Source organism: Ammodytes marinus (assembly GCF_949987685.1).
Source record: "Ammodytes marinus genome assembly, chromosome: 3".
Lineage (NCBI taxonomy): Eukaryota > Metazoa > Chordata > Actinopteri > Uranoscopiformes > Ammodytidae > Ammodytes > Ammodytes marinus.
This window is the reverse complement of record NC_137232.1, coordinates 28413518-28441110: the sequence shown is the minus strand read 5'-3', so window position 1 is coordinate 28441110 and position 27593 is coordinate 28413518. Positions and strand designations below refer to the sequence as shown.

The following is a 27593-nucleotide window of genomic DNA, read 5'->3' as shown; positions in this document are numbered from 1 at the left end:
GTAGGGTCATGGTGTAGTGGGGGGTCCACCTGAAAGTTCAAAACTATGCATGCAACTATGCATTCAAATGAATTGTATGGTCTAGTGCTGCCATGGGCTGATTAGGTCGCCATAACATGCATACATATGCTTGTAGGGGCTCAGTCGGTGTGATCAGTGCCAAGGGAGGCTATAGGAGTTGAATTTACCTGGGAGGTACTCGGGCTAAAAGTATATGCACTCACTGTACCGTAAGATGCGTCTGTTCCTGTACATTAACATCTTCCTTCTGTATAGCACACTGAGGCCCACTCTGGTTAAAAAGGTTTTGCTTACAACACAATATATTCTCCAGAAAAGTCTGACCTGGTTTTTCTCCAGTTGTCATATAAACAGCCCGCAGATTCACACACCAATCCTGTTCAATTATGTAACTCCCTGTTGTGTAAAGGGGAAGTGAACACGTCCCATCAAGCGCAACGTGATGTGGCTCTGGGTCTGCCACAACTCCCCCGAGCTGTTGGGAAAACAAATGCACATCAACAATCATATTACCGCGTTTACCACACCGCATATTTTGAAGAGGCAATACAAGTATGTATGTTTTAAGTGTTTTTTGGTGTGTATCTGCTCTGATCGGAAACATATCTATGTTAAAAACAACATGTGCAACTTGTGCATGTGTGCTGTTTTAAACATGTCTGACAGTGACGTGAGGAGTTGGTGGAATAGCAGATGATTTTACAGTATGAGACAATGCCCCCCCCCCCCCTTCACACATAATGGCTGCATCTCAGAACTGAAACGATGAGATGATAAGGACGTTTTGTTCTGTCAGATTTCAGTGGCAACGAAATCAGTTCGCACCATCAATTGGCAATTTCCAGTTAACTAAATACGAGGGTGGGCGTATGATTGTGGTCTCTTCCCTGCTGCAAAAAAAGGACTACCCCTCCGTATCAGCAACACGCAGGCAAAACACACAGATTTAGACAGAAACAGAACACACAGCTGAGCTAATCTGCAATAGCAGAATTGCACAAAGCAGTAACATAAAACATTCTGGTAGTTACAGTATAATAGTAGACACCGGAGCAGTACAAAGGTACCTTGCTTACAGTCTGACCTTGAGGAAAAAGTCCTCATCACTATTCAAGAGATTCGACATCCCACTCAAGTGTGCCTCACTTGAGATTTCACCTTCTTGAAAGAACACTTCACACCAGACTATTGGAAATGTGGTACAGTAGGTACCATTTTAACATTATTATTAGAAGTAGCAGTAGCTGTTGTACGAGAAATAGCCTTACAGCATTCACTGTTCATCCCTATGACTGAATGCAAAAACAATTATCTAGTGCCATTCTGATCTCAGCTCTTAACCCTGTCACAGCTGAGGTAGTGAGTAAGCGTAGTTCATAAATTCCCAGGGCACGGCTCCATTAATGTCAACTCTAATAAAGGTCAGTGTGTACAGATAGTAGCACCCATCATTAACACATGTCGCTAGTGGCAAATGTATGCTTGTCAATCTCAGTCATTAGCTTTGCGCAATTGTCTGTTCCCCCAGATGTTCCTATCCGTACACATACAGTGCTTAGTTTTGCTGTTATCATTAGCCCAGGGCACTTTAAGAGGGGCTGCTGCATGACTGCACCATGTGTAGTGCAGTAGAGTGCCCACCATGTAATATGCGGTATGCTATGTGGTAGAAGCTCTCTGCCATCTTGTGGTGACAGTGCTTTCAAACTCATGCTTAGCAACAGCCTCATGAACTATCAGTCATGTGAACATAAATAAGATGACAAAAATGTGAAATGTAAGAATGTTATATGAGAAACAAATTGAATTCATTTAGATTTATTTTTGAATTAAAAATGTATTTCATTCTATACAATAAAAAATATCCAGTGGTACCATTTACCAGAATTGTCTCAGAAAAAAAAGATTAAATAAATTAAAAAACAATGCAACTGATACAAAATACAAGTCGTATTTCCAGTCAAAGAAATCTAAAAAGTAAAGTGAATTTAATTCAGCTAACTGTGTAAATCATGTTTGTGATGCATTCATTTTTAATCTAAAACACATTTTTAAGAGAAGTTCACAATCCCCAGAGATTCTAAAACACACCTTCACCGTAAAACAGATATTTTTGTATCGAAAGAAAGAACATTCAAGATCGATCAAACCAGGGGGCGCCCTTAGCTCAGTCAGTAGGGCGTCCCCCCCATGGGCCTCGGCCAGCAGCGGACCCGGGTTCGATTCCAGCCCACGGTCGTTCTCTGCATGTCACTCCCCTCTCTGCCCCATTTCAACTCTGTCTCTACACTATCAATAAAGCATAAAAATGCCAAAAAAAAACCAAAAAAAAAAAAAAGATTGATCAAACCTTTTAGCTCTCTGTAGATCTAAAAAGCTTGATTCCTGCGATGTGGCAGCCCACACTATCAAATGTCTCTATAGCAACATCAAAGCATTGGAATTATTCAAAATCCGCAGTCTGATGTCAATTGTTTGCTGAAACTGGGTTACCACAAACAGACATCTGGTTCACAGGATGGATAGACTATTCACAGTTAAATAGCCTTTCAAATACATTTGAAAGTTGTGATTTAAAACACATAAAAGTAACAAACCTTTCAAAGATTCTGCAAAATGCGGAGCCATGTCACCAAAGAGTGTTGTATGTAGTTGGCAGTACTGAAGGAAAGCTGTTTAAGCAGTTGAAACACTTTTCTTGTGTTTGAGTTTTAAAGAACATAAGGTGCCAGGGAGATAAACATTCACCAGAGCTAGCTATGTGACACACCTGTGTCCCCAAGGAAATACAAATGTCTTGTGTCCCACTTCAGAAGGCACATTTAGATCTAATTTGGATCAGAGTGACCCAAATCAAATACAATTTGGTGTTCAATCACTATTTGGATTAAATCAAATAGAAAAAGTGTTAGTATCATAAATGTGGGTGCAGGTACAAAATGGCTCCTGAATCCTCCAGTCTTTTTAAGGCTTCGGCTTCGTGATTGAGGTCATGGTAGGAGTTCTGCAACAGAGAGGAAGACGAGTATCATCTATCTGAGCTGTATGCATGCATGTTAAAAAAAACACATATTTGACTAGATTTAAAGTATGACTTTTACCCACCTTCATAGACTTCATCGTGTCATATCCATAGTAATGGATAGGGTGCCTTTGGCTCTTTGTGTCAGGGTATCCAAAACCAGCAATGTGGACCACATCACAGTAGTTGAGAGCAACAAACACAGCGAGGATACCCGTGGTCGGATGCACAGGATTCTGAAACAAACAAAAACTAAATGATGAGTCCACTGCAATAATTATGTGTCATGACAAACTGTTCAAAGGTCCCATTTGAAGGATTTAGACATTGCTGCCGTTGGCGACTCCTAGTTGTATAAAATTAGAAAAGAAGCACTTGGGGCTTTAATATATTGAACAGATAAAATTGAGCAGCTGTAGCATAAAAACAACGTTGTCACATGTCGTGAGTCTACAAAAGCAAGCTTTATGCGTAGAAAAAGGCAAAAAGCTGATAGATACGATAGATATATGGACAGACAGACAGACAGACAGACAACACTCTTCAAGCAGGCAGGAATATTACAACGTAACTGCAGTTTCCCATTACACCACTAGATGGTAACAGAGGACAACATAAACTGCAGTTCTTCTTGACCTTTACTTGCACTGCTTCCAAAAGAGCCTCTTCCCTGTCCATACTAACTTTGGATGACCTCAGCATTCATTGTTGTGAAACTTCTTACAGTTACACAATGTAGTGTTTTGATGTTTGTTCCAACAGAGCTTGGATGCATTTGCTCTTAGTCATGCTGAAAGGTATGTGACAAGTGCCTGCAAAATGTTTGTTGTGAAATATTGAACATGTAGTGTCACGTAGACATTGCCAGGTAGACCTATTCAATTGATTCAAAGATTATCCTCACGTTTTAGTTTCATATGTCGACCCCCTTGACAACTCACAATACAACTCACCCATCTGTGGATATGTTTCCGCATGATCTAAATATGATCTAAAGCCAGAGACAAGGTAGCCAACATTGTCAAAACACATCTTATATGGGTGAGCTGATTTAGTGTTTCAAATAGTCGCTGCTTACTTGTTCAACACAGTGGTATCTTCCGTTACACATGCAGCACTACCTGTAACCTTGACCCCTTTCCTTTCCTCATTTCCGAAAGGTCATGGTTGCCGGACAGAAGAATTACTGGATATTATTAGCAAGTCTCCCTCTGCAATCTGGGTGTTTTCCAGCAGCTTACTCACTACCTTAGTATGGCCTCTTCTGAAGAAAAGCACTCCTTAAACCAGCAACTATAACAACTGCAAAAGACCTGAGGAATTGCTTTGCAACTGGGCAAAACCAATGTATTCTGATTCTGATTTTGAAAATGTAAGAGGCCTTTGGCATGTAGAGAGACACTGACGGACACTAGGGAAAGCAGACATTCTGGCGTACTCGGGTGAGTCTTCACTCAAAAATTAGACTTGTTTATTCTTGAGCAGTTCTGTTTGGTGAGGCTACTCTGTTAGTGTGACTTGGGTGCTACTTGCCTGCTATTTAATCCTATATATGGCAATATGTTAACATTGTAATGCAGACAACAAACAGTGTTCTACTTGATCTAAAAAAGAGACCCATTGTTGATGAGGCTGTTCAATTCCTTATATGAAAAGATGATCAGAAGTGATGATTATATTTATCTTAAAACAAGCAAAAAGACTGCACCTTTGACAAGGATTTTAGTGCTTCATTCTGCAGAACAATTCAAATTGCTATCATGATAACAATTTGAATTGTCCAAAACAACTCTAAAGTGGCACAATGCATGGCACAACAGCAACAAACCTTTTGTCTTTATTTTTTCAAGTTCCACAGGCACAAAAACATTTACAAGGACCAACCTAAGCAAACAGAGCTCTCCGAAAATCAATCACAAGTCACTCCTTGGCTGTGTCTTGATTCAGGTATTGCATGGGTATTGCAGCCTACGAAGGCTGCATTTGAAGACCGATTGCGTCATAGCGGCGCGCAAAGGCTGTCCCGTTTGCAAGGCTCCTTGCAAGGCTCCTCATATGCGGTCGTGAAATGCAGCCTTCGTTTCACGGTTTTGAAGGCTGCATCAGATGTATCCTTCGCGGCCCAACATATCCCAAGATTCATTGCGTTTTTTTCAGAGATGGCATAAAATAAAATAAGAAATAACAAAACAGCAACGTGTTGCTCCCATCTTCTTAACTTTTATCTTCCTTTCTTTTTTTCTTGTACTTTTTTTTCTTTACGTCTGGTAGACAACTTATTTTTCTTTTTTCCTCCGTTGACAGGGCTGTCTCCGTTGGCAGCAATCAGGGTTGCTAGGAAGCACAGGAGCGGCGAGTCGTCACGCAAGGTAACGGCTTGTTACGTAAACCGGAAATGCTCGTAAACCGAGACCTGCGGAGACCGTCTCGTTTAACAAGGCTCGTTGGCCTTAACCCTTTCATGCATGAATTATGATATCCTTAGTCTGGATTTTTTTCTCAAGTGATTTTATACTTATTTAGGCATGAAAAGAAAAAATATAACTTCATTTTTTTTAAACACACATTTTTCAGAGAGTTTTACACATGTCCACTCGGGTGGACTCCATGCGTTTTGACTTCTCAATTTTGACCTTATTTATTTAACAAAACAGTGAAAAAAATGATATATCATCTGAAAACTATAAAATAATATATATTTTCAATGCCTGTTCACATATATTAACATATTCCAATACTTCAATCTAATGAAAAAGCGTGGAATAATTTTTTCAATCAAAATTTTCTATGAAAATAACAGACAACTTTTTCCTTGGTTCTCCAATTTCTCTTTTTCAGCTGTAATTCAGTAGTACAGCCTACTAACTTGTACATCACTTCATCAAAGCTATTTTTATATGAAAATTGGCATCATAGTGACACCAACTGTTTTACACATAATGGAATAATCTGGAAAAAATGTTTTTTTTTTACACAAATACTTCAAGTTGCACTCTAATAACATAAATCAATTGATTTAAAACCAAAAAGTTGCAGCAAAGTAAGCTTTTTCAAGCACAACACATCTGCAGTCATAGTATATATTGAAGTCGGTGATGCATGATGTCCAATTTAGTGGACAGGTGATTACACATAATTTCCTCCTAATGTAAAATCAATAATTGGAAATTTTAACAACTATATGACTCCTAAGATGTTACTTGATGTTGCCATATTTTTTTTACCTGCCAGAGTCTGCTATTTTTGAAGTATTTACAGGATATTCCTGAGCTACTCAACTTTTCTGCTCCCTGTCGGCCATCTTGGTTTTGACTAATTGTGGCTGCTCTTACAATGGTTGGCCACTGGTTGGCAATGCATTGGATGACACACAAGAGTCCACTGTAGTGGCTGATATGCAACTAGGCGATCTACACCCATGCATATTCAAGAAAACAGCTTTTGAATAGCTGTCCACTGTAGTGACCTCTATGCGTGAAAGGGTTAAAACCGGCCTTAAAATCGGCCTTCATAGGCTATAGCCTTCATAGACCGCGTCCTACCAAGTGCGTGGTCTCTGAATCAAGACACAGCCCTTGTCTATTAAAGCCACTACGAGTAACATGGCACGTTGGCGTCCCCTTTGGACAAAAGCGGTAGTATTTTTACGACGCCCGCTGTCGCAAAGCCCGTGCCAGGTGCGTGAGTGTGAACTGAGAAGGGAGCAATATAGTGCATGTCCGTGTGTTGAAAGTGTGAGGACTCTTTTCGGCTCCGTGAGAGTGGTTTTGACACTGCATCAACTAATGCCAGTCACTGCCACACGCACCTGATTGCAATGAGTTGAGCAGTGTCACCTAACTACTCTCTCTCACGGAGCTGAAAGATTACGTGTCCGACCGTGTCCGACTCCTCACAGAAAGCGAATGAACGATAGACGGCAGTTAGTATGGATCACGATGAGGTAATGTGTTTATGTTGTTGTAAATAATTACTATTTCAGATAATGGTTATCTGATGATGGTGAAGCAAAGCAAACTTTGTGTTAGTACCAACTAGGGGTGTGAACGTTTACAAAAATGTCTAACCGTGTACACGACGGAATTTTTTTCGTGTACACGGTTAACCGTGACGTCATTGTCCTCGTGCGCCCGCCGTCCTGTAGGCGAGCGCACACACACACATACGCGTTCGCCTGTCATGTGCTCCGTCATTATCGCGCTTCATTAATTTCCTGATTAATATAGCCTATCGCTTTCTACATGTCCACGTTTATGCAGGTTGAACAGGTGTTATAAAGTTCGGGCTACTTACGCGCGTAGTTCACGTCAACCGGGTAACTTTAATCTTTAGGTTATCTTTCATCACTCTTCCGTGGCTGTGAGTCGAGCCCGAGAACGGCGCCTCCCCGTGTGTGTGTGCGTGTGTTTGCGATTATACACACACGCCGAGGGACAGACAGATTGGGCAGACTAGCTTTTATCCTCCCCAAGTAGTTTATTAGTGATGTAAAATCAATAAATGCGTGTCTCCAGAACATATTTAAAAACTTTGAAAAAAAGAACATTTAAAATTTGAAGATTTTTTTTTTTTAAACGGTTTTCGTTTATTGATTTTTCCTAAACGGTTATGATTTACTAAACGGTTACTCGTGTACACGTGTACACGTGCACACCCCTAGTACCAACCGCTCATTCATTTAGGAGTAAACACTGCAGTCTAGTTTCGCTCTCGTGAAATTATATACACGTTGCTTGGCAACGCCCTCGTCCCCCGTAGCCTATATCACTCTCCCTTTTAGCTTTTCTTCATTGCATTCTCTTTTTTTTCTTTGATGATTCAGCCCCGTTATCAGTCATTATGACGACAAATAACTGTATCAAACAAGGCTCCCGCTCCCCTTCCCTGAGAATAGGCTTCTCAATTCACGTTGCAGCGCCACACTGAAATCTGCGACCAATACGGATATGTGACCATAGAGCTTGCACGAGCGAACCGAAAATCGGACTGGGTGTGCGACCAGACCAAAAGGAGTAATAAAAACTATTTAAAAACGTCTTTCTTTGCACTGATGGTCTCGTTTGCTGTTAAAGGTCATTTATGATTATCAGAGGAAACATGAGGCTGTTTAAAATATATTTAAATGTTACTCGTAGCCGCTTTAAGAGAATAATCTGCTTAAATCTAACAAGAGAAAAATAATCTACTTGACCAGTCAGCGGGTTTAAGAGGCAAACAATAACCTCCAACAACCCTAGTTAAAATGTGGTCATCAACCTTTGATGCGTGATGTTTCACTTCCCTATTGATCTCTCACTTGCCACTTAATAAACTGGCTGATAAAGGTATAACATGCCCCACAAAATACAATTAATATATAATAAAGCTTCATATAGTAAAGTCATGTAAATTACTTGAATACACAGACCTTCCAATTATTTTCTGGCCATAATTGTTTCAAAATGCCATTTACTCAAACCAAATAAATGTACCTTAAGTGCACAAATCACCCAAATTGAATCCCTTGGTCAGCTGCCTGTGAAGCAATAACACTGGTTTTAGGGGTGATTGTCCTCCATTACAAATCAATTCAAGGTCCTGCTCCTTGCTGCAGGACCAAAGAACAGAGTGACGCTGCATGTCTGATAATTTCATTGATTAAGCCTTTTGGACAGTGATGAACCACAAAAGAGTTTCGCTGACAAGGTGAAATGTGGCTAACTCAAAGTCTTAAAGCGATTGTGTACAAATCACAGGGCAATCTTATGGACTTAAGGAACCAAGTAATTCAACATTGCTTATCTTCTATTGAAACCAAAGTGGCAACACAGAAGACATTTTTGTCCTAAAAATAGTGTGTATTACTGCTGTTCGTTTGCCTGTCACATGTGATCTGCCTTGATCAAAATGAAGGAACGTTTATCTAACCCCATTGCCCATCTTTTCTTTTTTCTATAAAACTAATGCGAGATTTAATGATTGGAGACATGTTGGTTGTGTTGTCCCTGGCGGGCTCTTACTGTGCACAGTGACTTCCCTGTGTTGTTTGCCATTTCCCATACGACTCTGTCAATGATTATCCATGTTCACAGAGGCAAAGAGAAGAATCACTTCCACATGGTCGCAATAGAAGAAACTTTCTCCCTCCATCTCTCACAAAATGCTGAACACTTTCTTTCCCAACAGCCCATTTTCCCCTCTCTCTCTCTCTCTCTCTCTCTCTCTCTCTCTCTCTCTCTCTCTCTCTCTCTCTCTCTCTCTCTCTCTCTCTCTCTCTCTCTCTCTCTCTCTCTCTCTCTCTCTCTCTCTCTCTCTATGTCATCATCAAGTTTCCTCTGTGTTTGCAAGGAAATTTCGACTGCATGTACCAGTGTTTATAGACGATGTTTATGAGATATACGTTTTAATAGGATCTTGTTGGTTTTAAAACACTACCCATGGACAACTCCAGATGAGAAATAAAAAAACTGGCCATTGATACAGTCTGTACCTAGATAACAGAGCATGAGGTTCTCCAAAGGAAATGTATATGTTCTCGTTGAAAGGAAGAGTTTGACCTTTTGGGAAATAAACGTACTTCCTTTCTTGCCAAGAATTAGATGAGAAGATTATTATCACCCCCACACCTCAGTCTGTTTGAAATAAAGCAACAGCAATCTGACTGTTAGCTTAGCTTAGCACAAAGACTGTAAAAAGGGAAAAATAGCTAGCCTAGCTTTTTACAAAGTGGTATCTAAAAGTGGTCGTATTGATCTAATGTAATCGTCATCAACAGAGCAAATAAGAGTATTTCCTCAAAATGTCTAAACTAATTGCTTCAAGCCTCACTGAGAATAGACTGTACTTTATGAAATGTGTACATTCGGGAAGCATATGAACTGTGTGTGTGTGTGTGTGTGTGTGTGTGTGTGTGTGTGTGTGTGTGTGTGTGTGTGTGTGTGGGTGTGTGTGTGTGTGTGTGTGATGACTGATGTGACGTTCCAATCTTTAAATCGATGGTGCGTAACCTTTTCATATTAAAAAAACTCTCTGTATTTCTCCGAAAAAAACCTAGACGCCAGCACAAGGTATACAATCCATGATGCTGCCATCACCGAAGACTTACCTGATGGATATTGGCCGACAGTGTTGTTGTATTTACTCAGAATTCCTCATGGGGGGCAACAGAAGTTACGCACTGCAGCTTTAGACAACTCGGATGTAAGTGTGCAAAATGACGTTCTCTCAAGTATCCAGCCATCAGGTGGGGAGCGTTTAGCCTGGTTGAGAAACGAGTGGAAGAAAGAACACGGCCACATGTGCATATGGCATATCTGGGCAGCTATTTAACTGGCAGTGAAATCTGACCTAAATAGAGGTCTGTCCAAACAAATGTGAGCTCTACAGCAGAGACGCAGAAGGTGATCTGAACTGCATACTGTCACCACTGCAAGCCAGCCAGACAAGAGCTCGACATGAGGCCAATTGTGCTTGGGGAGACTGGTGTCAACTAAACAGTTACAGGTGTGTACATGTGGTTGCATGTATGAAAGCATGAGCTTATGCCTTTGTGTGTGTGTGTGTGTGTGTGTGTGTGTGTGTGTGTGTGTGTGTGTGTGTGTGTGTGTGTGTGTGTGTGTGTGTGTGTGTGTGTGTGTGTGTGTGTGTGTGTGTGTGTGTGTGTGTGTGTGTGTGTGTGTGTGTGTGTGTGTGTGGAGAGGGTCCTTGACTATCTGGCAGGGTCATTATCTGGGAGAGAGCATGGCGTGTCTGCAAAGAGGAGGTCTGCTACAGTCAGGACTGCTGCTGGTATTTGGCGATAAGGAATATCCCAGAGGACAGGAAAAACTGAACAGAATAGACTGATGACAAGATAGAATGAAGGTGGTGAGAGAAATCTAGCTTTCCAACCCTGTCAACTCAAAGCCACAAAATCCTTCTAACTAGGCATAGTTATCAATCCCAAATTAAAGATATTGTGATTTAAGTTTGCTCAACTTTGGTTTAGATGAGGCAGGCAATGCCCTGATTCTTATTACACAATTTGTGTTCTGAATCTATCACTGCCGGAACGTTTTATAAACATTATGACTGTTGTCATGTATTGATTTTTTACTATTTTAGACCAGGTGTGTGTCCAGAGGCTTTATGTTAATTGGGTTTTAGATTGTTTTACCACTGTTAAAACAAGCCAGGTCTTGCATCTGTCTGTGTCTGTATAGGCCCCAGTTGTCCCTCTCACTATTGGCTTATACATTCTCCATACAGTGTGTGCAGATGGTGCAGAGCTCCTGTCGTGCGAGACCGTTGACCCCCTGTAGGTTTCGCCGCCTTCCCACTGCTCACTCTGCTCGTGCACCAGCTAGTTGTGTTTGTACTGTCTGCAGCGCTGCACTCCCTCATTCTTCAACAGAAAAAGGCCCGGGAGAGGGGGAGAAACCAACGGAACCAAAACAAAACGTGGCTCAGGCCCATGTCAAGAGACAAGCCCCACTTGGCAGATAGGGACGCCATGGGCCAATAAAAGCTTCATTCTCCATGAGTTATAGGCCAAGTAAAATCACACAGTTTGTTTCTTAATTCAATCGCCTCAGCTCTTACGAGGGAGTAGAGGTCCAATTTGTGAAACAAAAACAGATCAATGGTACAATTCGAAAAAAAACGTTATGCGTATTTTTTTTTCCTCATTGCTCAATCGTCGCCACTCCATAAAACAAGTCATGAAACTCTCTAGTTTTATCAGTTAGTTAATAGTTATCTTTCCACTTTGCATGTGTGTGTGTGTGTGTGTGTGTGTGTGTGTGTGTGGTGAGAACAGGTTATCTCACCTTTGAACAAAAGCGGTAGTATTTTTACGACGCCAGCTGTTTTCTAGCTCGTGCTGGGAGTGCAAGAATCAAATAATCAGGAAGCAATATGGTGCGTGTCCGTGTGTTGAAAGTGTAAGGGGAACCGGACTCTTTTCGGCTTCCAGAGAGTGGTTAGTGACACAGCATCAACTAATGCCAGTAAGTGCTAAACACACCTGATTGCAATGAGTTGATGCATTGTCACCTCTCACGTAGCTGAACGAGTCCGTGTCCGTGAGATGGCAGTTAGTTAGTAGTCTAGGATCACGATGAGGTAATGTGTTTATGTTGTTGTAAATAATGACTATTTCAGATGAATAATGGTCATCTGATGATGCTGGTGAGGCAAAGTAAACTGTGTTTTAGTAGGCTACCGCTCATTCATTTAGGAGTAAACACTGCAGTCTCCGTGAAATTGTGTATACGTTGCCTGGCAACGCCCTCCCGCCCGCCTATCACTCTCCCTTTTTTCTTTTCTTCATTGCATTTTCTTTTTTTTCTTTGATGGTTCAGCCCCGTTATCAGTCATTATGACTACAAACAACTGTCTCAAACAAGGCTCCCGCTCCCCTTCCCTCACCTGGAGCCATAGGCTTCTCAATTCACGTTGCTGCGCCACACTGAAATCTGCGACCAATGCATGCGGATATGTGACCATAGAGCATGCACGCGTGAACCGAAAATCGGACTGGGTGTACGACCAGATCAAATGCAGTAATAAAAACTATATAAAAACGTCTTTCTTTGCACTGATGGTCTCGTTTGCTGTTAAAGGTAATTTATGATTATGAGAGGAAACATGAGGCTGTTTAAAAGATATTTAAATGTTACTCGTTGCCGCTTTAACTTTTGCTTCAAGCAGTGTTCCTGTCTGTCATTTTAAGGCCAGGACACACCAGCCCGATAATCGCCGTCGTCAAAAAAAATGGAGTCGGCCGTTTCAGGAAGCTCCAGCTTCCCGTCGCTGCTAAAGAACACACCGAGACGACTGTTTATTTTCCGTACGCTCGCGGGACGTAATGTCTCCACAACAGCAGGCGGCGCTAATCTGTATTGTGGCCCGAAAAAATACGAAAGCCGGAAATGATTGGACATCTCTCTAGAGCATAAACATAGATAGAAATACGTATTTATATTTATGGACCATAAGAGCACAATTTTAAGCAGAGAGTGTCGAGCATGGTGTCGAGCAGTCAACAAGGGTTGATGCATGTGAGTACTCTCAAAACGAAACGAACAAACACATTAAAACGATGGCTAGCTGTTGTTAGCTGTTTGTGCTACCCGCCTCACTTCCGGGCTTCACTGATTCGCTAGCCCTCCACCAATCAAATTGCTCCAAATGAAAGACGGTCGGCCGCCGATTGAACATGTTCAATCGGCGGCCGACAGGCTCAAAACAAGCCCGACGACCTCTACGTCGGCCGACGTCACGGCACACACCAAACAGATTCGTCTTTTTTTTTGACGACGGCGATTATCGGGCTGGTGTGTCCTGGCCTTTAGTGTCTGCGTTATTTGTTTGCAAAGTGTCGTGCTTAATCCAGTACACCCGATCGGAGCTTCTAAACCTCAGATCCACCTCTCACAGTGATCTGGGCCCATCTACATCCTTGCTGGAGGAGAAATTACTGGAATTAAACATCTACAGCGCAAGCCACTCAACACCATGGCTGCCGGCCCAAAAGGGCCACCGCTCCGGCACCTTTGCCAGGTTCAGGAGACGCCCTTACCGGCCACCGCTCCCAGCCCTTCTGCTGTCAAACGTAAGATCCCTCCGGCACAAAATGGACGAATTATAACTTATGATCCAAACCGACAAAGACTACAGTGACTGCTCTGCCATCTGCCTGACAGAGACCTGGCTGGATCAGTCAGTACCAGACCAAGCGGTAACACTTCCAGGTTTCACATTACATCGTTCCGATAGATCTTCCAAACTATCGGGCAAGGAAAAAGGCGGTGGTGTTTGCATCATGATAAATGAACGCTGGTGCACTAATTCTACTGAACTCACACATGTATGTTCCCCGCACCTGGAATACCTCACTGTCAAATGCAGACCATCATTCCTCCCACGGAGTTCGCATCAATTATTATGATCTGTGTTTACATTCCACCTGAGGCTAACGCTAACACCACCATAGCCGAGTTAGCCAACTACGTCTCCTCAGTGGAAAATTCACACCCGGACACAGCAGTCATCGTCCTCGGGGACTTTAACCAGACCAACCTATAATCTGAGCTGCCCGGCTACCATCAGCAGGTAAACTGCCCCAGCAGAGGGACCAACACGCTGGACCACTGCTACACTTCAATCAGAGAGGCTTACCGTGCTTTCCCGAGGGCTCCGCTGGGCAGGTCCGACCACGCGATGCTGCTGCTAATTCCTACATACAGGCAAAATGTGAAATCCTCCAAAACACCAACAACCCTCCTCCGGTGCTGGTCCCCCGAAGCCATTGAACAACTTCGGGGTTGTTTCGCGTGCACGGACTGGGAAGTTTTCCATGCCGCAGGTGACCTGAACGACGTCACCGAAGCAGTGACGTCATACGTCAATTACAGCGTTGACCTGTGCGTTCCACTCAAAAAAGTCAAACACTACAATAATAATAAACCGTGGTTTAACAAGGACATTAAAATAATAAGAAAGGAGAAAAATTCAGCACATTTGACAGGAAATAAAGAACAATATGGCTGCCAAATACAAACTGAGATCTGCAATAAGAAGAGCCAAATCCAACTATGCCACTAAATTAGAAGAACAAATCACTAATAGTGACACACTCTATTTGGAAAAAACTACAAAACATGACAAACTACAAAAAGAAACCCACCCCCACACCTGACAGCGACAATCAGCTTCCTGATTCACTCAACACTTTCTATGTGAGGTTTGAGCAGGCACCGGCTCCTCCACCATCTCTCCCTGACCTCCTCCCTCCTCCCCCTTTCACCATCTACGAGGAGGAGGTGAGGAGCACCTTCAAGGGACTTAAGAGGAATAAAGCCCCCGGCCCAGATAACATCAGCCCCTCCGTTCTCCACCACTGTGCTGCAGAGCTGGCTGGGGTTTTCACCAACATCTTCAACTCCTCCCTCTGCCAAAGCTCAGTACCCAACTGCTTCAAAGAATCCATTATCATCCCAGTTCCCAAAACCAAGACCATCTCCTGCCTCAATGATTACAGACCCATTGCCTTGACATCAGCAGTTATGAAATCATTTGAGCGCATCATACTTAATCACCTGAAATCTGTCACCACCCCCCTCATGGACCCATATCAATTTGCATACAGAGCCAACAGGTCCGTTGAAGACACCGTCATCTTAGCAACTCATCACATTCTGAACCACCTGGAGTCCGCCAACACATATGCCCGCATCCTGTTCATGGATTTCAGCTCTGCATTCAACACAATAAACCCGGCCAAACTATTCAATACATTACAGGACATGAACATCGACCCATGCATCTGTCACTGGATTCACAGTTTTCTCTGGAACAGGCAACAGAAGGTGAAGATCAACAATACCACATCCTCCCCTCTCTTCCTCAGTACAGGCACACCCCAAGGCTGTGTTCTCTCACCCTGGCTATTCTCCCTTTACACAAACAAACTCACATCCCACTACAGCTCTGTCAACCTGTACAAGTACGCAGACGACTCAACCATCATAGGACTCATCACCAACAACCAAGAAACAGAATACCGTGCACAGATCAACCAAGCAGTGACCTGGTGCACAGACCATGATCTCATACTCAACTCATTAAAAACAAAGGAACTCATCATCGACCCAAGATGCCAACCATCCCCCAAAACTCCTGTGCTCATTAAAGGTGAATCCATCTCCATCACTGACACATTCAAACTCCTCGGAACCCACATCAGCAATAACCTCAAATGGAAAATAAACGCAGACCACATCTACAATAAAGCCCAGCAAAGACTTTTTCATCTCAGTCAGCTGAAGAAGTTCAGGGTAAGGTCCCATCTTCTGCTCCGCTTCTACACAGCCATCGTAGAAAGCATCCTCACCTTCTCCATTACAGTCTGGTTTGGCAGTCTAAACTCACTCTCCCGGAAGAAACTTCAACGCATCATCAACAGAGCATCCAAAATTATTGGCACACCCCTACCATCCCTTGATTCACTATACCACAAACAGACACTACGCAGAGCACAGAAAATCATCTCCGACCCCACTCACCCTGCACACTATGCCTTCCAGCTACTGCCCTCTGGGAGGCGTTACAGGAACAGTGCCTTACGAACAACCCGGTTCAAAAACAGTTTCATCCCAACTGCAATAAACTTTCTGAACTCTGAACGCTGAGGATTAAGCATGGCCCTTATGTATTGTGTAGTGTGTATGTCTGTATGTTGGAACCTGTACCAAGCTGTACTGATAACAAATTCCACCAGCCTGGCTGTGTGGTCATTAAAATAATCAATCAATCAATCAATCAATCAATCAAAAGTGTTTAATTGAGCCACAAGTCACACAAACAACCTCTCTGAAGCTTAACAAAATCTGCATTTTCCTCGGATAAAAACAGCACTAATCAGCTTCGCAGAGAAAGAACCTATGTAACTGTCCTCGTTTTACCCCTAAAAACAGAGCATCTGGTTGAAATTTAAACAATATTTTGGCTGTGCTTTTAAAAGCTAATTATCGCACAGGGATTCACTGTGCTGTCAAGAAGAAGAAGAAGACACGAGGAGCGCTTATCTTGTAATGAGTTGCCACAATGCCAAGCAGAAGCTAATCTGCATCATGTTTTGCCGTAATTGGATCCACCAAATCGGCCATTGACCCAGCTGCATATCAAGAGTAAAGGCCTCATCCAGTAAACAGTTTTTCCCAGCCAGGCACATTCGAAACGTATCACTTGAGGAGCGGTGGCTAATCAGTGGATGCTCCATGCAGCCTTGTTAACGTTCATGTGGGAAAAAGAGAAGGGCAAAAACGAGAACAAAGGGAGGCATGGGAAAAAGGGAACAGACAAGAGAGGAGGTTCTAGTGGGAGAATTCGCCAGAAATGGATGCCAGAAAAGGTCACTATTAATGTGTCTCAATAGAGGAGAATAATTGCCCGCCCACAGTTTTAAACCAACAACTTCCGACTGATTAAAAGGTGCTATGAGGAACTTTTAAATATTTGGGTTTATGTTAGAGCAAACGAGACCATACAAGAATGCTATTTTTATATAGTTTTTCTTAATGCGGGTACGCTCACTACAGCCTTTTCCAAAGGGGGAGCAAGACTTAACACAAACTGAAAGTTCCTCGGAGCACCTTTAATTTAGAGATTTGATGTGTTTGATTAAAGGAACACAATGTAAATGTGGGTGTGTCAGAGAAGTGAACATTGTATAAGGTATATTACTCATAACTGAATAAACAAACTTTACTCACAGGATGATTAGATCCATAAAAGACTGTTTGAAGTTAAAAAGCTGCCTAAAAAGTTACTGTTTTCACTGCTGTTGTTTACATCAGCAGGGCCCACAGTTTTGTATACAAACATATTCTGGTCTTAAGTTTGGTCCCAGGTGTCCTTCAAGTAATTTTGTTTTAATTTAGGGTGATTGAATTAATCAAAACTAAGAATTACAAAAATATGTTTTGTAAACTGGGTGCAGGTTCTGCAAATGTAAACAAATCCCCCTCCCCTCAAAACTGTATTGTGCACCTTTAAGGACTGATTCTAAAATTGTGAACACCCAATGCCTGCAGCTTCATGATTCTCCAAACATTGAAGTGGGAGACATCCCTCACCTGTTTGCTCTTGGGGTGAAGAGGGATCTGGAGCAGGCTGTCGGCAGTGTGGTGCAGAAAGTAGGGGTCCAGCACTCTGATTTTACTGACGTCACCCAACCAGATTTGGGGTGGGGGCTTCCAAAAGCCTTTCTGGACCTGGATAAACATAAACACAGAGAAAGATAAGACACAGGATGTCGCGAAAAAATGAAAGGAACAAAAGGACAGAGGGAGCGCAAATGTCCTTTGCTATTTTTGGTTGGCACACTGAGTTCATTTGCACAAACAGAGATGCAATTGAATCTATGACTCCCTCGCGTCGGGAGGGCAACTGAATCGATGTGCAAATTAGCAGGTAATGACCCTGCAACTGTTAGCAGCAGCAGCGGTCCCGGGAGCAACGGAGTGAAGGATGCAATGGAAAAAACATTTAACTCTCGAGTGCACTGGCATTGCTGAAGTCCAACCTTTTAAGTATTCGTTCCCGATATGGATGGCTGGCAAGGGCTTGACAAGAGGCTAAAATGGGCGTGTTTATGTGAGGCAGAGGGATGGAGGGAAAGAAAGTGAGATAGTGAGACAGAAAAGCATGTGTGTGTTTGTGTGTGTGTGTGTGTGTGTGTGTGTGTGTGTGTGTGTGTGTGTGTGTGTGTGTACTTGTTTCCATGACAACTGAGGACATGTATATGATAACACACCTCCTATATCAGGACATTTGGAAATATTAGGACATTTTAGGGGTCCTCATTTTTCCAAGCTCACTACACTGATATAGACACGCACAGAATGCATCTAATCCAAAAGCCTCATGTCCTGAAACATCACAATTTTAAGACAGACACTGTGTATGTCTATGGTTTTGCTCATCTGCCGTTACATCAACTAGTGGTCAGTGTTGGTACTTTGACACCCTTTGACATTTTTCAAACCCACAACTGTTTTAATGTAGTTTAGCATTACGGTAATTCACATAAAACACGTGTGTGTGTGTGTGTGTGTGTGTGTGTGTGTGTGTGTGTGTGTGTGTGTGTGTGTGTGTGAGAGAGAGAGTGCATTCTCACACATATCCTGTACCCTCTTCTCGTTATAGAGGATCTCTTTGAGCCAGCGTAGATCTTGCTGCTTGAAAGGCACCAGGACCATAAGGGTGCCGGGTTCGTTGTGCAGTCCAGGGTCTGAAGAGGCCGACTCCGGGTAGAAGAACCTCATTGTAGTCTTGTTGCCCACGTCCTCCTCATAGCCTCTCACAGGGGCATTATTCAACCTAAAGCAGGGACACAAACACACATAGGAAACATTATTTTCAGTTTTATTAATTGAGGAATCCTTAATTTACAGTACATTCTATTCTATTCTATACTAGATTATTATTAAAGACATGTTGGCGAGGGGCGCCGTTAGCTCCGTTGGTAGGGCGTCCCCCCCCCGGCCCAGCAGCAGACCCGGGTTCGATTCCCACCCGCGGTAGTTCTCTGCATGTCACTCCCCTCTCTGCCCCATTTCACCTCTGTCTCTTCAAAACTATCAATAAAGCATGAAAAATGCAAAAAAATATCTTAAAAAAAAAAAAAAAAAAAAGACATGTTGGCGGAGGATTTGACCGAGTGGGAGGATGTAGATGATGAAAAGTAGGGGTAAGTGCAGAGCCCTGGGGGACACCATGAGTAGCTGGGGAGGTGCGGGATTTGCAGTTGTTGACTGAAATGGCAGAAAAGGAGCAGCATGACCTTTTTGATGATCATAAAGGCAACATTTTCAAAATAGGGTTAGTGTCGTATCTACTGTATTTTATTATGCAACAAGCTGACATTTGCCACTTCAAGTGTAGAGAGCCAGTAATTGTGATTCTAGCTAAACGGTGTAAGCATTCAGTTATTTGTAAATAAATACAAATATCATCATATATCATCAAATAATATAATTTTCATGTGTGTAATTAAATGAGCAACCAGGATAGTTTTGTACTCATGTCCGTTTCCTCCCTTTGACACATATCCTGTCACTTTCCAGAGTTAGCTGTCCAAAACAAACATGTCTCAAAATGACACAAGGGGAATGAAAACATCCCTGCTTTATTACTTTGAACAAATTCATGTCACAAGATCTTCTTAAAAAAGAAATTACAAATCTCATTCCTTGACCAAATAATCAACACAGTAGCACAGACGAGGCCCTTGTTTGGATAAATGATTAGCCTGCACTTTGGAGGCTTAAAGCGTCGACAGGCTTTAACATAGTCTGGCGGTGTTTCTATGACAGAATCAGCCCCGGTGACGTCAAAGTCTGAGGCATGCATTGAATTCTGAATGTCAACAGCGTTACACTACTTGGCCAAGGGAACGATTAGCTTCTGAGAGGATAGAGTGAGATGTGAGAGAACTAGAGATGTGAGAGAGGGAGGCAGGGAGGAGAGGAAGGGAGGGGAGGGGAGGGGGATGCATTGTGGCCAGGCCAAATTCTGGCTGTTTGAAAGAGGCTTATAAAAACTCAGAATGCATGTGCTCATTCCAAGGCTGTAAAGTCTGTAAAGTAAAGAGTGCCTTTGTCCCTGAGTATCGAAACGCTTTCTCTTCTCCATCAAAGAACTTCACTTGACCTAATGTTTGCTAATTGCTGACAGGACGTCTCTATGTCGGGGTCAAGCACATGGTCAGACACTGTCCATCATTAGCCTTCGGCCTATGGCCAACCATTATTCGGCTTTCAGCGGACAGGGACAACCACCTTCCCCTTTTAAAGGTCATTGGTCCATCTGTTCCTCAGTCCTAACCATAGTAAAACATTAGGGTGGTCATGAGGTGGTGGTTTAACATGTGTTTTGTTATTTTTAAATGGGACACAATTTGTAACATACGTAAATATAGTACAGTGACCTTGACATGCATAACTTGGAGTGAAACCAACAAGCAGCCTCAAATGATTCATCTTCTTAAAGTACAATGTGTCAAACACTTAACAGTAATAACAATAGCTGAATGAATGAAGATACTTCATAAGGCGTTCTCCTTTATGCTTACCGAATGACCACGTCATATTTGTTGATGATGCTTCCCAAGGAGGTGTTTTTAATGGCAAAGCCGTTGCCTATGACGACACAGGTTCTGCATTCAAGGCTATGGAGAAAAAAAACACAGGTCCTGAGATGCACTTTGTGAGTAGGGGTAGGTTTGGTCATGTGCCAGGTTGGCTAAAGTATGCTCACACTTACTTTTCAATGTTGGCTGGCAACTGAAAATTTGCAGTTACAGCAAGAACTTTGAGTAGCAGCAGCTCTGTGAGGGGAAAGCGGGAAAAGGTTGTTTGAAAACCTTCAATACAGAAGTAGAATGGACACAAAAGACTGCCTTGTGTTGCGTTTCAACCATTTTAACAGTTAGAAATACTTCACGTCATAAACCTGACTGGGTTATTTTTACTGTGGTAAAGAGCATAAAACCTCAATAGAACAATCATACCGCTGTGCGAGACATGTGTTGAGTGTGCGGTTTAGACAGAGCAGAGGATAATGTAAAATGGACGTACCACTGTCCTTAATGCCATAAGGTAATGCCAGTGGTGACAGATGCTCCCGCCAGAAGAAATCCTCCAGTTTCAGAAATAGCTGTGTCCGTCTAGTAATGCTGCATTAATAATAATGTCAGAGCAGGAATTAAAACATAAAACTGCAGTGCATAGGGTTTCACTATTATATCACATAATGGTTTGTGGTTGAGAGAGAGGGGGGTGGGTAGTGTGTATAAATGAGTGGTGAACTACTAACTACTAACAACTGTCAAAACCATACAATGGACAATACTGACTGTGCTGCCAAACAGCACAGTGTTCACATGGGAAGAATTGATGTGCTCTTTCCAAAATGTTCTGGTATCTATTAAGCAGGTAAACCAGACCCGTTATAAGCAAAACAGCCATTTACATGATGTCATTCCATAGCAATTTCCCTCATTAAAACCCTCTGTTGGCATTTCTTCGCTGAGGAGAGGGGGAAAAGAAAACAAAAACATTCACAGAGCCTGTAGAGTTTGACAAATGTGGCAGGTTGTAATGTGGCAAACCGTTGCTTTTTTTCTGTGTTCGCTGGCTCCAGAGTCCAGCTGTTTATGCTAGAGGAGATAGCTTTCGGCGGGAAGATCAGGAAAAATCTCTGGAGAGGAGGAGTCTAATTAGAGAAATGTCACTGTGATTGCCTGGAAGGACTCTCAGTCTGTGTGTGTGTGTGTGTGTGTGTGTGTTATTATATTATTTTGGGAGTAAACGCAGCAAAACATGAATGGTGACTGTTTAAAAGGTCAAAGGGCGAGCAGTGAAAGGTCTACTGAGCTGAAGAAACAAACAGTGACCTTGGAGGAGGCAGGGACACACCGCAGATGGAGACTGTATCACTGTTTTGCAGCACAGAGCCCACAAAAAGACAGGCAGTAAATATACAGCTGAATAAACTGATAATAAGAGTGAAAGAAAATAAATGAGAGGGGGGGGCTCAGGGCTGTGGAACAATGATTACTTAACAAGGCAGAACCTGAGAAGGACAATAAAGCTATTGTGTGGCCCCAAAAAATGCAACTTTGTCAAGAGCTCATTTTCAGCCAACATTGGGTTTTGCATTAACACTCCCTCGCAGCCGTTTCATCAACACATTCCACTTGAGTGACTGCAGCTTACTGTAACCATGATTTAGATGGAAAACAACATTTTTCATAATGAGTCCTGTTCTTCCTCACTGTAATAAAAAATTATGCTTTTCCTTCACGACTGGTAAAATAGCAGTCCCAACAGTTCCAAAGCGCCTGGCACCTTGAGTTCAAATAAAATGTTGGCATACCTTTCTCCCTTAATAAGCCTTCCACTTTGTAAAAACAGAACCCCCCTCAAAAAAACACAGACATGCCATTACTCACTTAAAGTTAAGACTCTCCCACTTCTTCTTGGTTAGCCAGCTGCCACACAGGGACTTGCTACTGTTCGGAGACTTGCTGGTGCCTCCGTAGCTGAAAGACAGACAATCACCACAACTGGCATGAAAAGTACTGCTGAATCCATAAAAACGCAGTGTGCCAGTAACCGGGTCCAGAACACTCAAAAAGTGCCAGAATGGGCATACGTGAGGGCCTTAAATTGACCAGCAGGATCAAAATGTTGTGGGTTGTCTTCTTGCATTTTTAGTGACTCAGCACTCCACAGACCTCAGGAGATGATTTTAATTGTTTTTTACCAGAAATGGGCATTTCTGTAATTGTGTGACCTCAATGCGAGAGCAACCCGAGAAGGAAAGAAATAAATGGTTGTGTTAGCGTGTGTGTGTGATTACCTCTGAATTATGGCATGGGAACAGTAGTATGTGACAAAGGAGATGAAGAAGAAGAGGACTGGGAGAAGCCTAAGGAACCATGCTGCAGACAGAAACAGGCAAACGTAAGAATAAAAATAAAAAACAGGATAATAAAATGTCCCATAAAGCACACGCTTCTTTATCCTCTTGACACCTTAAAGTGACAATTCAAGGTCTCTTTGATGTCTTTACATGGTTATACATGTCACTGCACCGACACACCCTTTGACAGGAAATACTCCACCCAGTTGAATAGAGAAGTGTGCTTTAAATACAAGCTTTAGAAAAAGGTAGTGCTCAAGAACTGGCATCCCTTTTAGTGCAGGTGTGGCGTCAGTACTGGGTACTGAGAAATGGAATTGAAATGAATATTAATGGACTTCCGGCATGTGCCACTTCTGCTATTTAAAGACAACTCCCTACTACAACTAGGTACACAGGAAGTGGTCGCCTAAATCTGATAGTGAGTAGTGAAACTTGGTGAGTGCTTTGAATATAATCTTTCAACCTATTCTATAAGACCCACATTTCTATTTAGTTCTTCTTTAAATACATTTCAAATATACAGAGAAAAATCCATATGAGGAAAATATTGGATAGTTGAGAGTTAATAGGCGCTGTAATCACAAATTCTCAGAGATTAGTTCGATTTTGGCTAAAAGTGAGTGACAGAGTGCGTGACTTTGTTTTTGGAATACCCTCAATTGAGTTGCCCAAGGCTGGAAATGTAATTATACTATACCATGTACCATCAATAAATGATGTTCAAATACACTTGCTTAATTGTTGTATCATGCATGATCTATTAGTGTATGTCCTGGGACAATAAACTAAGTACAGGTACCTTCATGAATACATATGGAAGCTTCTCATCAACCTCTCTGTCATGTCAGAAGGACACACAGAGAGGTCATCAAAGTTTTCAGGACCAGGCATACAGTTAGATGAGAAAATGGGTAGCACAAAGCCAGCTAGCCAGCTAACAGCTCAGTCCAAAGATATGAAACAGAAGCTATACACGTTATAGCTTCTTTGTTAGAAGAGGTTATGTGTTTAAAAACATTAAACTAATCCTTTAAGGGAAAAAATAAATACACTGCAGCTTAAGACTGTCACTCAGTTACAGGCCATATTTCAAAAACTCACACATGGCACAAGAAAATGCATTGAAACAATTTTAGAAGTGACTTAAGTTGCAGCGTCACTCTTCAGTGATGACTGTCAGTCAGTGTTTGATGCTTACTGTTGATCAACTCATTGTCAAGCAGATTCAGGAGGAGTTCGTACAAGTTAAATCAGCGGGGAGTATTAAAACAAGTAGGAAAAGTGGGGATTATGCTGGGGGATTACCTCGGGGCCAATAGGTTGATTTTAAATGCAAAAAAATATATATGGAAACAAAAGTAGTGACCCAAGTAACCCAATGAAAAAAAAAAGTGCTAATCATGTTATAGATCTGCTCACTAATCTGGGACAAAGTGCATTTTAGTCAGTAATCCCCTCATTGCATGCGGAGACAACACAGATCAGATTAGTGCTTTGCAGAATATCGAAAGGGAGAATAGTCCCATTCAAGTAATCTGCGTTACAACAAATAGTTGGCCCCATCCACCCACAGCAAAATAAAATAAAAATCTTACTTTTTGTTGCCTTCTGAGACATCTTCACGTGCTCCTTGGTCCTCTCATGTCTTCACAACATGTGAGGTTATCCTGTTGACGGGTCCAGAAAGTAGAAAAAAACAAATTTCTTAGTACCTCCTCTAAACTTCCTCAATATACCTTTGAAAGAGGAACTACTCTTACATGAAAATTCACTCGTTTTTCATTAAAAAAAATACATGTTCAAACTTTTCTTGTAATGTTTCACCACTTTATTACTTTTGAAACACTGGAGAAAATGTGAAAAGTCTCCAGAGACATTGTGGCTTGAAATATAGCCCTGCCTGTCTCTGCATCCCACAGACTGGCTGTCGATTCATCCTTGGACCCCAGCCAGGATGAGGAGCCCCAAATACGCATCTAAATGTGTTTTGTCCTTCCACTTTTCCCCAAAAACACACCTCCCTTCTAGATTAGTCATTTCCAGAATGATGTTCTATATTGAATCTGGTATGACCAGCTCAAAAGCTGACTTGATGTCAGTCACACGAGTCAGTGCCATCCTAGTGGGCCCTGTATGGGCAGAGATATGTGTCAGTAGAACTTGAATTCGAATTGATCGACTTGAATATGAATTGATCAACCTGCATTTGAATTATTGATGCTTGAATTTGAATGTATACACTTGAATATGAATTAATCATTTGAATTTGAATTAATTATACTTGAATCTGAATCAGTTAATATTCAAAATGACACATTCAAATAAAAGTTCTAAATTCAAGTTTTCAAATTCAAGTAGAAAAAATTCAGATTCAAGTAGAGAAAATTCAGATTCAAGTAAAAATGTGCACATCCGGTTTCTTTGAGCGCAGAGTGCAGATCTCTGATCTCTACAGCGTCCGGTGGGTGACCGTTATTTAATGTTCAGGAAATATAAAGTCATAAATTAGTTTGTTTAATCATCATCTGTGTTTTTGACCTCTTGTTTTATAATCGAAGTATCTTTTAGAACACTAATCACGTTTCAGTAATGAAACTGAAAGTAGTTATAATATCGCATAGGCTATATCAATGAAAACAGACGGTCAAACAGCGTCCAAATGAGCTAAAATCCTAAATACAATAAACAGTAACATAGCAAACTTATTTTAGGCTAGCTCTAATTGATTATTTATAAATTTTTTCACACGTTTACATGTTTAGAGGCGGAGCTTTCCTCCGACGCTCTCTGTCCGGCTTATCAGACAGCACTCAGCTGTCTGATACTACTATCTATGGCGTAAACACACAGAGACGGCTCGATGCAACTCATAGAGACAGTGAGCAAACAGTGCTGGCTGCGGCAGCTACGTGACTAGCAGTGGGACACAGTGTAACCAACTGATTAATTTATTGACGAGGAAAAACACCACACAATAAACAGTGCTGTGCTCACATTTTCGCCAAAACACAAGACTCTCTTCACTCTTGCCGAGATGACTACACATGGCGGAAATGATTCTTTCGACCAATCAAATGACGGCAGTGTGTAGCTCCGCCTTTTAGGCACCCTTTCAGGCGGCTAGTACCCCTACGGAGGAGTACTGAGATTAGGAGCGGCTCAGAGCGGTTAGGTGCGCTTAAACCGTACCCTACCCAACTTTTGGCAAATGAAAAGCCAAACTACCCGGACCGAACCGCTCCGACCCGCTCTACTCGGTGGAAACGAGGCATTAGAGTCAGACAGGCTCTGATTAGTGTTGTAGTTTTAGAATATTTTACATTACAAATCTTGAAAGTCCTGCATCACAACCATGATACGTCAACACCGACTTACAATTTCTGAAGAAGTTATATGAAATGTTTTGATAATTTTATTTTCCTGAAGTAGTTCATACTAGCACCTATCAGCAACAGAAAAACCAAACTGCTACTAGAAAAACTTTATTTGTTCTGTTTAAGAAACGTTAAATATGTCAACACAGTCAGATAACAAAAACATGTATATTCATATACATTTTGAAAAAAAAATGTTGTGGCTCTACCAGTTTTGGTGAATATTTGTGATCACTATACATGTCATGGGTCTTGCATAAAATGAGGGAACATTTATTTGTGTTTGTTGGTGTCTGACGGAGTTGACACAAAATAAGGAATGGCAAGCTAAAAAAACCATGTTAAAAAGGAGAAGCAAGGTAAAAAGTCCATTTTGATAAAAAGGACAAAAGCTGGGAGGTTGTGTCAAACCTTAGCTCAGTAGCTTAGCATATGTTGGATACATACATGTAATTTAATTTGCCTAAACATAGGGTTTGTATTTTTCCAACATTGCACCCTGTTTTGTCCCACTTCTCAAGCATCACTGATTGAATATTTTATGTATTATTATATTGTTTTAGTAAATCCATGCCATTAAAGCTAGTTAAATTGAATCGAAATTGAATTGATCGAAGCTGAGAGAGAGAAGGGAAGCAGATGAATGCTGATGGGTTTAAGAGGTTTTGAACTGAGGGACATTTGCAATCAATCCCACAGCAACTGTTCTACTGAGAGTTAAGATTAAATCTTAGATCAGATTAAAAGGCATTTAATGCACAATACACATCTTGTCCCGTGATCTACTTGATGCGTGATTTACGGACAGGCCTCCACGCCACTCAACGGTTGTGCAGAACATGCCTAACACTGCCTCGGACAGAGAGCACACAACTGGAAATCAAAGCAGGCAAACTAAACTGTGGGAGCGCACAGCTGAATGTCTATTTTGAGGGGTGCGTGTGTGCTACATTGCAGCAGCAGTAACATAACACCGCAGTAGATCTACTACGAGATCATCCACGCCCCGAACTTTGGAGATGGCCAAAAAGTGGAAACCACATGACTAATTAACACCACCACAGGGACGTTCTGCAGATTTCTTCCTCTTTTTTTTACAATAATAAGACACCCAGGCCCCTCCCTGACAACATAAATCACAATGTTATTCTGCTGCCTCCTGAATCAGGGGTGTGTTTTCATCCAGAGCCGGATATGAGGCTGGGTTGTGTTTATTTCCTATG

General features: G+C 41.9%; 1 protein-coding gene across 2 annotated transcripts in view; it reads right to left on the bottom strand.

Moving 5' to 3' along the window:
- Nucleotides 1–1829: 1829 nt before the first annotated feature.
- The window catches only part of LOC307271378 (CMP-N-acetylneuraminate-beta-galactosamide-alpha-2,3-sialyltransferase 4-like), a 40544-nt gene continuing 14780 nt past the window's right edge, over nucleotides 1830–27593 (bottom strand). For both annotated transcript variants that reach the window (XM_080053808.1, XM_080053807.1), the window contains exons 3-12: nucleotides 24592–24663; nucleotides 22931–23012; nucleotides 22521–22610; nucleotides 21145–21242; nucleotides 20831–20894; nucleotides 20640–20735; nucleotides 18697–18886; nucleotides 17641–17778; nucleotides 3127–3279; nucleotides 1830–3025 (exon numbers count right to left, since the gene is read on the bottom strand). In XM_080053808.1, the coding sequence (XP_079909934.1) occupies nucleotides 2936–3025; nucleotides 3127–3279; nucleotides 17641–17778; nucleotides 18697–18886; nucleotides 20640–20735; nucleotides 20831–20894; nucleotides 21145–21242; nucleotides 22521–22610; nucleotides 22931–23012; nucleotides 24592–24613 (1023 nt within the window). In that variant the 5' untranslated portion in view covers nucleotides 24614–24663 and the 3' untranslated portion in view covers nucleotides 1830–2935. The remainder of the gene's footprint in view (nucleotides 3026–3126; nucleotides 3280–17640; nucleotides 17779–18696; nucleotides 18887–20639; nucleotides 20736–20830; nucleotides 20895–21144; nucleotides 21243–22520; nucleotides 22611–22930; nucleotides 23013–24591; nucleotides 24664–27593) is intronic.